Below are 11,524 nucleotides of genomic sequence, written 5' to 3'. Positions count from 1 at the left end.
GCACTCCGCTTCGCATGACGTCACCGCCGCTCCGCGCTCCAGCAGAAACGCGCAAAGATGCTCTGAAAGCAAGACTGCAGCATCTCCGAGTCAGAGCCTACGAAAACATCGCATCTCCTTCAAGCGCCCGTCCAGCGCTTCAACACCATCCAGCTCTATCTGCAGGGTTTACACACCTGCATGCGGGATCCGCTGTTTTTCCCTGTCGCCTCTTGTACATTTCCCGTTGCTATTTATTATTCGCGCATCTTCCCAATTTTTAGCAGTGAATCTTTTGAGTTCTGCTGACCACTGAGGTCATACGTTTTTTTCAGCAGGAGAGCGCCATCGCAGAGCCACGAGCGAGGACGTTTCCCACATCACTTGTTATTAATAATATCAGTACAATCTGAGCAAAATCGAGCCACTGGATATCGATGCGTCTTTCGTTCTGTATCTAGGCTGCCACGGAGGATCGACGCACCCCACACATTCATATCATCGTGGTTTCACATTCAGAAACAACACATCTGCGTATCGCGTGTAGGGAAAACGAGACCGAGCCTAAAGCTTCTTTATAAAAAATGATGGCCGGTGGGGCAGTGCAGCAAAACGGGATTTTCTCCAATCCGCATCATCACAATCAACAGCCGCACATGGAGTCTGATCCCCCCGATTCCCGCAAAAGACCCCTGGAGACCCCGACGGAGGCCAGCAGCACCAAACGCACAAACACAGGAGGTAAGTACGAGCCAATGCTGTCTACATAGGCAACTCACTTGCCACTGAATTAGCGATTCTTCCCAAAGACAAGTGCTTTGATGTAACTCCCAATGGGGAAGATGAAAGCAAAAACCGTTCATGGCATATTCATTCCTTTTCCATTTCCGCGAAGCATCTCTAACGAGGCCATGCTTCACCACACATGTGCATCTGAGATTTTAAATTCATATTTACAGTTCGCGTCCATTTTAAGTGACCCTGAATTGGCGCTTGCGTCTAGTCGTACGCACATACGACAGTCGTTTACCATACACATCCTCTAGTCCAAAACGAAAGGTTTATGTCTGGAATAACGACGGGTTGTATATGCCTAAATATAGGCTAATATCATGAGCACGTACCCAAACATTAGAAAACATGGCTCGTGCGTTTACGCATCCTTGCTATCACCACGGATGACCTTGCGTTATGCTCCGGTGCCTTGAATCTATAATCTTTTATTTTGAAATTTTGCCCCGAATACTCCAGTTATGGATAATAACTTATTGTAATATTTGGATGAGATATAGGCATATGGAATTGTTATATCACATGTATTTGTGAATTATTTTACCATTTGCAATATTCAATATAATATATTACATTAAAAAATAGGTAAAAGGTTGTTTTTTCCGTAACACATTTGCATGCTTCACCTGCATCACTGATATTGGAAATTTCAGTGCTTACTAGATCCTTCTATATTTTACCGTAGTCTATTGTTTATACTGGACCCATGCTTCCTTGTTTATTATGCATTCCAGTAGATGCCATAAGAAGTCTTGTGTGCACTACTACACTTGTCTGATAAACTGTTACGCAGACTAGTCATCTAATTAATCAGTTAATTCAACAAAATAAGCATTTCTTTTCAGCCGATTTGTAGATCTTAGTTTGTTAGCAGAATAAACATGTAAAACATTGTTTTTCTGACCAGTCTATTTTGGGTCATTTTGAACTGCATAACAGTTAAGGCAAAGCAGAAGATATAAAGCATCTTGATATTGGAAATATTAATGATATATCTCAACTGATTGGCTGAGGTCAATATTTGTTTTCAGGAAAGGCCAGAATTTTAAAAAAGTGCAAGAATCTCTACAAACCCAAATATTTGTAGTTTCAGTTAAAGGGTTAATAATGGCGCATAGATAAAGTGATTGGCGGATGTTTACATGTAAAAGAATCGATGCAGAAAGCGTAATGAATTGTCAGTCAGAAGAAGCATGCTGGACCCGTGGGAGGCATAACCTGCTGCAGATCCATTTGCTCAAATGAAAAGACTTTGATGCTTAAGAGATCTAGGCTTCACTGGAATTTATTTACCAAGACAGATTATTCTGTGGGGTTCTCACAGCTATGGAGGGGACATTTTAATATTGCCATTTCCAGGCCTGCAAATGACAAAGAAATGAATGAAATCTTGAAATGTCATGGAAGGAAAATGGAAGTTTCTATTGGTAATATACAATTTTGTGTTGTTATACTTAGCTATTACATTTCGCCTGTTAGGTGCATGCAATCTCTATAAAATGATTTTGAAAACCCTTAGTTACGTAATATAAAAGTTATGGAAATTCATTAACCCAAATCGGACGATCCCTGATTCTAAAAAGTGTATTTATATGGTATCACATGCAGTTACAGTAGTGTAGTAGGATGTACTAATATTACAAAACTTATTTTAGTAGTGTAATATGACATTGCTGCTCTATTTTTAAGCATCTATATTTATATGAATTAATCTGTATTTTTTAACTTAAATATTAGGAATTCTGGAAAATGATACAAATACAAATGCCGAAATATTTGTTTATTATTATTAATTTAGTGTTTTGTGTCTGTAAGAGTTGGTAAGACACGTTGATAAATATGTAGAAGGGAATTAATATTTATATTAAAAGAGTTGAATATGGCTTGTATTCAAGAGAAAAATATTAACATGGTTGCATGTTTAGAGTCGACATCTACCCGTAGTTTCTGCTTTGTGGTTCATATTTAAACCCTAGCAGTTACACAAGCAAGTTAGTGTGAATCTGAACCAGTCATATTTTTGGACTACTTTTGAGTTAAAACTAAGGATCCAGCATAGCATACTGAAAACGGGAAAAGCATCTGACAATAACAGCCGTACGACAATAATAGGTCTCATTTGTTTTCTTACAACATTTACTCTTTGATTGAATGTTTTCATACATGTAGGGTTAGTATCATATTTTGTATGACTTGCATATTTTAACTTTATTTAGCAGATTAAATCATGATGTGGCTGCCTGAAAACAAAGTTATAGACATTAAGCTGAAAGTCAGTTGGCTTAAAAACAAGAATCGTTTTCCTGCCAATTGATCGTTAAGGCTTCGACTTCAAGTTCACCAAAGAGCCTCTCTCCACGTTCCCGAGCTGTCTCGTAAGATGTAATGTTTTAATTTGGTAAATGGATGGACTGGCACAGGACAGTGCTTCCATTTACAAAAGGTTGTTTTAGGGGATACATGTCCTAGCTGGACGGCGTGAGGGGACTGTGACCCTCTGAGGCTTTAAGAAAACGTGGAAGTGTGTGTGTGTGTACAATCCTGTGTTGTTTTTACTGTATAAAGACATTTTCGGATGCTGCTCGGCACTAGTGAGTTGCCTCTTTTTTAGATTCTCTTGCTTGTGCATTTCTGCCCGCAGGATGAGAAAATAGACGCAGGATCCGTCTTAGAAGGGGTTGTTACGTAAACATGATTTGCCAGCTGTGTTTGAAGATTCACCCCACCCCCTCAGACATTTATACGGGGGGACCAATAACTGATTCGCCGCTGTCGCCCACCTTGTTCACTTACATCCTACAATGCAATACTCCCACTGGTTTTCAGATTAAGTGCACAGGTTTTTTCTACAGCAGTTTTTGATAGGCTCAGCAGAAAATACATTTAGGGTGCGCTGCGTTCCGCTCCCCCATAATTTGTTTTTTCCGCATCTAATCATGATTATAGGTCGGGCAATCGTTTCTTCCCATCTCCCATCAATAGCGGCAAGTCACTGATTATCCATGCAACCCTCAGCCTATTGATCACTTGTACGATCACTTCAAAATGAAGGGGGCGCTGCTTCAGTTTTTTTCTTTAATGCACTGCGTCAAAGAAAAAAAAAAAATCTCATGCAGGATGGCGAGGATTTGGGAGGGCGTTGTGAAAGGCAGCCCCACATTGGATGATTTGCTCGCCTCTCTCGGCTTGTCTGCCGTGGAATGGAGGACGGGACCTGAGATGAATATGGATGAGATGTATGAAAGAAGCAATGCGAAAGCTTCTCCTCGAGCCTTCGCGCTTGTTAGAACAAAGCATGCTGCTTTCTCTCGTGTGCAGCCGAAAGCGAGTAGATGTTTTATTCGGAGTGCAATGTTTATATCGGAAGCCATTTTGGTCAGGCAGTTGCTCGGACAGCCGTGCAGGGAAAGTGGTCCTTTCATCACTCCACTAAAATTAGATGTTTGTTATGCTTAAGCACAAATGCTAAATTTGACATCTAATGCAGTATTTGTTTATCAAAGACTTAAAAAACTAAAGCAAAATGAAAAAAATATTCATTGCTTTGTGTCTGTTTTTGTAAGGCCCCCAACATAAACTCTCAGGCCTTCAATCCTCAAGCTGACATTGCTTATTCTTGAACCACAGGTCTCTTGGGAGTCTCTAGCAACCGATGATTTGTGTTTACACCCTCTGGTTTATTATGAGTAATACCTATTTGGCCTTTTTATGAATTATTTTGACTTCTCAGTGAGTATAATGCATGTAATCAGATGTAGACGCAAGACGAGGCTTATTAAGATATGAAGTTGGTGGATGAGAATAATAGCAGACCAACTTGTTCTTGTTTTTTTCCCGGTGTAGCACAATGGGAGGGACTCATTTCCCTCAAAGGCACTGCTACGGATATGCGTGTAGTGTAATCCACTGATTTTTCTCAGCCAGGGCTTTGTGTTGACAAGTAACAGGAAAGAAGCTTGATCCAACTCAAACTTAGGCTTTAAATGCTCCATGTTTTAGAAGAGAATAAACTGAGAATGCCTTTTATATGGTTTATAGGCTTGGGAATATTCCGGGTTCAAGTTAAGCCCAATCAACAGTGGCATAATTTGGGGCATTATGTTGATATATATTTTGTGATTATCGACTGGTTCCTCATTTTCTTTTATAAAAAGCAAAATCAGCGAGGCACTTAGAGTACAATACTTACATGAATTCTGTTAAAAGTTCTTCTATAACTGTACCCAGAGAAGTTTAGTTAGGGTTTTTCCACTCTTAAATCAGGTTAGCATGCATATTGTGGCTCTTGGCTGTACTGTTGAAACAGTGAGTATATCAATGTTTACAGATGGGCCTCCTGCACTAATTTGTTTCTTTTAAAGAAAATTAGGCACTAGTAAATTAATTCATTTTTGTGGTAATCAACATAATGCCACAAGTGCTATTAATTGAGTATTGAACCTGGAAAAATCTTTGCATTTACAATAATGCCATTGAATCTAGAACATTGTCATCAGGTCATGTTTAATTTAATATAATAGTGAAAATAACTGGAAACCAAGAAGTCATTACTATAAAGTTCATTATTACTGAATTCTGAATCTTTATCCATGACGTCAACAATCCCAAATATGTTCTTGATTAGAAGCAGGAGGTTTGAAGGTAGACTCTGTCATGTGTCACTTTGTTTTGTTTTTCTATCTGACATTTCCACAAAGATTAATTTTCTCATTCACATTCTTTTAGACAGATGCGACCAACCGGCCATCCATGATCCACCATTTTCATCAGATTTTGTCGGATTTCACGGTAATGTTTAATTTTCTGCCAAAATTACATATAGATCTTGTTATCTGCAAACCAGAGTCTACCTTTAACTCTATAATGTTTGCTTCTTTACTGCATAACCGCCACAATGCTTTGCTGCACGTAATTCAAATAAAATGTGTAACCTTTAAAACAGCCTAATATTGTTATGAAAATGTGATGCTTGACATAATAGCATGTGTCTAATGTGTTACATTAATTAGAGTAGATAATGTCAATTATAGCCGGTCTAGATGCAGCCTCTTTATCCAATTTATGACAGACTTTAGTTAGATGCTTTTTGAAGAGAGAATACTTATGTATGCATGATACACATTATTTATGAACCCCACGCCATATTAATCAAGGTTAAATTTAGACTCATCCAAATCAAAAGGAGGACAGCCTTAGCTCTGTGAGAAATCTGGGTCATTGCAGAAAAGCATGTATCTGTAGTGTTCTGTAGAAACAGTTTGAACCGCCTGTTTATAATGTGTGAAAACAACAGCAATTTTTAGTACGTGACTGAAAAATCTGGACTTGTCATTTAGAGGTGTTTTGTGAGCCTGAGTACATTTATTTATGTCACAGTAACCTCCATTATTCCCTTGTTGTTTATGTAACTCATAATCTGGTGGCATCCAGTGTGGCTAAATATGAGACTATACTTCTTTAGAGATCCGCTTCATTACACATCCAGGGCTGTGTTTCTCAAAAGCATCGTGAGTTAAGTTGATCATAGAGACTATTGGTGGCAATGGTTCTATGATCCACTTAGGCTAATGAGGCCGTCCAGATCTATTGGCATGTGATTCTAATAAGATTAGAGAATTTTTCTTGATATTTAAGCAGTTTCCCATAATCGGGTATCGGTTTTGTAATATCGGATTTACCGATAAACAATGCTATCTTTTGGCCCTTTTAAGAAATACATACAAGACCGCTATTAAAACATTGTGTCTGAGGGGAGATGAGTCAACAACAGTGCTCAAATGTATTAATGCCCTTAATTAATACACTTTATTTAACATAACAGCCATTAATGCACGAATGAGATATGTTACATAAATGCTTAAAATATTAAACATTTGTTTTGATGTAGAAGTGTGTTTTGTATGCAAGTGACATTGCAAAAGTTTAAACAGTATTTAAAAAGTGTTAAATAAAACGGTATGTTCAGTTCAGTGATGTTGTTATAATTGTCAAAAACATAAATAAAACAAATAATAAATATCGGTTCTGTATATCAGTTAGCGTGCACATAAACATGCAAATGATTGGTATCGTTATCGGTTATAAAAAGTCAATATCGGTCGATCTCTAAACGAGATTACCTCAAGAAGACCTAAACATTGTTAAAATCATTCCTTTGCCTACTTTTACAAGGGATAGTTCACCCATAAATAAATACAATTCTGACATCATTTATTCACCCCCATGTCATTCCAATCCTTCATGACGTACTTTCTTCAGTGGGAAAACAAAATGTGATGTTTTTAAGAATATCCAGGCCACTATGTTAAATATAATAAAAGTGGACTGTGATTGTCAAGTTCCAAAATGACAAAAAAGCACCATGGAAGACTATGTTTTGAAACAGACATTAAGGGCCAGATTTACTAAACAGGGCAAATTAGCGTGAAAGCGTGGCCATATTGTAATAATTTGTTCCCTTGTTTTAGTTCAATCAAATCGAGGGAATAAATTAGTTTAACGTAGCCACGATTTACTGCAACAAGTGAATGAATTAGCTAATCATGGCCACGATTTACTACATTCCAAAAAAGTGCAGATGGGAGTGGAAAGTTCTGTGTGTGATCTACTAATGACACAAATTAAAGAACAGATGCAGCAGGATCATTTCCATGACCAACGCATTCTACCAGGAGTAACGCAAATTAGCGTTCGGTTTACAAACACCAGTAAATTGATGAGCGCAAACCTTAGTAAATCACCTTGCACCATTCATTTAAATACTCTCCTCCCATAAATTTTGCATCTGAAAGGTCAGCAAAAACAACTGTTTCCACGACTTTTTAGCTCTATTTATTCACTGTGTGTTCTGACAGTAGTTTTTTAACGCCAAAAGAGGGTTTCTGCTGACGCAAGCTGTTAGTAAATCTGGCCCTAACTCATTATTCATTGAAAATGGCATTTGCTTGTTTAAATTATATAATAATCATGAAGAATCATTCTGTTGAGTCAGATCTTTTCAATTAATTAATGAATTCTTTCACAAATCAGATTCAAATTCAGTTCTTGAGTTCAACTCACTGAATCAGTGATGCGGGCTCATCAGTTACAGGATCACCGGAAGCGAATAATTCGTTACCTCATTTTAAATATAATAATTAATTAGCTTGATTTGCTAAATCGTGGCCATTTTGTAATAATTTGTTCCCTTGTTTTAGTTCAATCAAAACGAGGGAACAAATTAGTTTAACGTAGCCACGATTTACTGCATCAAGTGAATGAATTAGTAAATCATGGCCACGATTTACTAAATCGAGAGAACGAATACTTAATCCGTGGCCACGATATAGTATATCTATATTTTTGTCCACATTTCATGTGCGGGGCTAATTGGGTGAGGAAATAATGACTGAATTTGAATTTTTGCCTGAACTACCTCTTTAACCTTAAAACAAATCTGCTGTATTACTACTAACCCTCTCTATGATTTCCAGCTCCAAACAATCTGATCTGTGACGTCCATCTTGTTAACAGAAAACTAACACTTCTCTTAATTTGGCTCACACGTAACTACAGACATGTGTCATTACTTTGTCAGTGATGTAGTTAAGTCGGGCCTTCGACCAAAACATGCCACGCATCCCCGCCGCTGTTGTTAGCTGGTTTGTTTGTCCAGCTGCATTCTGAGATGAATTCTCCGTGCAGTAGTCTATATCATTTTTACCCAATCATCAGTATTAGGCTGCAACTGCTTGTAGCTTAGCCTAGCCATCAGCCTAGCTTGACAAGATAAACTGCTTCTCCAGAATAACAATCTAATCTAAAGCGGCCGTCTTCTGGGAGCCGACACAGATTAATTGTGGTGGAATATTAAGCGCGTACCCAAGTGGCCCAGGCAGAGGGATACAATGTCATGTTAAAGTCACGGTGTAGGGACCATGTACTGTGCTTCTGCTGACCTGGATATGCTGCAGCCAGGTAGAGCCCAACAGTAGATGAAGCACTTTACTGCCCCACCACTGCTCCACTTTCAAGAAAACCTTTGCTGACCTTCCTCAAGAGGGAACTGAAATCAGGATGTCTTGTGCTATATTATATGTGCCATGCTCTTCACTTACTATAAATGGCTACTTCTACACATTATAATGTCTACGTTGGAAAGGAGTCAACTAATACTAATTCCCCTTCTCTTGCATTTGCTTTGATTGACATGTTTAACAAAATATACCCTCATCCCTGATCCTTTCCTACTTGCACAACTTGCGATTTTCTTGTCCTACTAACCTGCACTAGAGTTTTTGTTCTGCTCTCGACTGTTAGCAGCCCTGCTTAACCTAAGCATTAATACTTGTGGTTCAGCTTTAATTACAACTCGTTAAATCCACTGATCTTATTAAAGTGGTCTTGTAGTTCTTTGCTGGTCTAGTATTTCAGCTTGACTTTTATTTATAGCTACCTCCTCTGATTGCCACTTAGACAATATATGCATCAAGTCAGGCATTAAAGCGTGCAGCCATATTTTATCTTCACTTCAGTTCACCAACTTGGTAATTGTAGGATATTTCTGATCAGCATACGGTAAAGCTACTTTAAAAATGTGATACTAGACCCTCTTAAAGCTATAGGAAATTAAGTTTTATATAAATTCATACCAGCTAAAATCTGGACACATTTTCTCATTCTTTATTACTTTATTCTACATCACAAAATAATAACAGTAAAGTCATCAAATATGTGATGTAGCACAAATGGAAGCATGTGAATTATGCAGTGGCCAAAAATGTTTAAAAAAATCAAAACAATCTTATTTTAGCTTCTTTAAAGTAGCCATGCTTTGCATAGATTACAGACTCTGCACACTCTGGGCATTCAACCAGCTTCATGAGGTGCCACCTGGGATGCTTTTTAAACAGTATATATTATTAAAGAAGTTCCCATGTATCCTGGGCATTTGTTGGCTGATTGTCCTACACTCTCACTGCTAAAATTCATCCATTAAAAAAAGCAATTCAAAGATATTAAGTTGTAGACATCATTTATATATGTCTGCAAAACTAATTTCATTCATCTAAGTGCAATCTTAAATGTTAACGTAAATATCAGATTACATAAAAAGTTTAAATATATTTCAAATATTGATTTAATAATAATAATAATAATTATTATTTTATTAAAAAAAGAAATTGGTAACACTTTAGCTTAGGGTCCAATTCTCACTATTAACAAGTTGCTTATTAGCTTGCATATTACTAGGATATTGGCTGTTTATTAGTACTTATAAAGCACATATTAATGCTTTATTAGGTAAGACCATATTCTACATCCCATAATCCAACCTAATTAATACCTAAACTTAACAACTACTTGTAATTAATAGTTAGTTAATAGTGAGAATTGGACCCTAATCTAAAGTGTGACCAATTTGTTTTTATTTAAATCTATTGCAAATATTTATTATTAGTAGTATTATTGCAAATGTTAGATTACAGAATTTTTTTTCTTTACATCAATTGCAAAATTATATTTGTTTTGTTTGTTTATTTATTTGTTTATTATTATTGTACAGATTTGGGTAAATCTATTGCAGAGTTCATTTGTTTTTCTCCTTTTCTTTTTCCAGAGGAAGGCGAGTACTTCTTAAAGGTGCTGATTCCAAGCTACGCCGCAGGCTCCATCATTGGCAAGGGTGGTCAGACCATTGTCCAGCTACAGAAAGAGACAGGGGCCACCATCAAGCTGTCCAAATCCAAAGACTTCTACCCGGGTAAGTCTCCTAATTCCAGAAAGCCTTGATAGGAACCCGCATCAACCTCCTCTTGTTTACTGCACTACTCTATACTCTACTCAAATCATTAAACAGCACACATTTTAAAGCACCTGGATTACTTTATATCTTAATTAATCCATGTTATTAGTCTATGTTAATACATTACCAAAGGTTCCTCGTTCCCAAAGTCAATGCGACTCTTTCTTAATGAGAATCATATGGGACGCTGTCACCTTTGGGCTTGCAGCCACACCATATGGCCTTTATCAGAGCTCAGGTTGCACATAGTGCCAGATCAAGTGAGGACAATGAGCTGAGAGACTCAAGTTCAGAGCTCAAATGAATGCCAATACAATGTTTGAATGCTCCTTTTCTAGTACTATTAATATTTAGAGAGAAAAAGAGAAATGTTTTGTGTCTGTGTGTGTTGGAATTCTTTCAGATGTTTTTAGGGATGGGGTGACAGAGGAAACGAGAAGTGGTGGGGGGCTACTGGGCTCTTACTTAAAAGGGCTTTGTGCGATTTGCTCATCCTCCCATCGTTGGCACGTCCAACAGGGCACCTCTGTCCCTCTCCCCTTGGGATGTAGAGCACAGAGCGATGGCCAGCCATGGCAGATGCCAAATGCAAGACACCTCCTACCCATCCCCCCCTTTCATTGGTTTTGGCAACCTTGAGTGCTCCAATGTCTAGAGCGGGGGGGTGGGGGGGGTGGGGGGGTTGCGATGGCTACTGAATTAAGGGAGAGGAACGTAGGCGAGTAGTTGCCGGTGCTGTGCTAGGTTGTTCGAGTGCTCAATGGGGGGTTCTTCCTCTCCAGTGAAGGAGGCATCTGTATGGAAATTAGCTTGAGCTTTTCCTTGGGTGCAAGTCAAAAGATCCACCTGCTGTGCTGCTCTCAGGGTGGGGAAGGAGGGAACTCTTTCGCTTTTTAGGAGAGAAGTGTCCGGTATATCTAAATCACTAAACTGTTTTAGAGGGCACATCACATCTCCCAAGACATTATC

At 38.1% G+C, this 11,524-nt stretch overlaps 1 protein-coding gene across 2 annotated transcripts in view; it reads left to right on the top strand.

Moving 5' to 3' along the window:
- nova2 (NOVA alternative splicing regulator 2) overlaps positions 1-11,524 on the top strand; it is a 44,650-nt gene continuing 33,126 nt past the window's right edge. Inside the window, exons 1-3 of one of the 2 annotated variants that reach the window (XM_079824158.1) lie at positions 65-720; positions 5,497-5,559; positions 10,370-10,513. In XM_079824158.1, the coding sequence (XP_079680284.1) occupies positions 564-720; positions 5,497-5,559; positions 10,370-10,513 (364 nt within the window). In that variant the 5' untranslated portion in view covers positions 65-563. Of the gene's footprint in view, positions 721-5,496; positions 5,560-10,369; positions 10,514-11,524 lie in introns of both variants that reach the window. The other variant, XM_079824159.1, reaches the window with a different exon arrangement.

This window comes from Gobio gobio (genome assembly GCF_949357685.1).
Source record: "Gobio gobio genome assembly, chromosome: 8".
NCBI lineage: Eukaryota > Metazoa > Chordata > Actinopteri > Cypriniformes > Gobionidae > Gobio > Gobio gobio.
The sequence above is the reverse complement of the archived record's forward strand: the minus strand, read 5'-3'. Positions and strand labels throughout refer to the sequence as shown.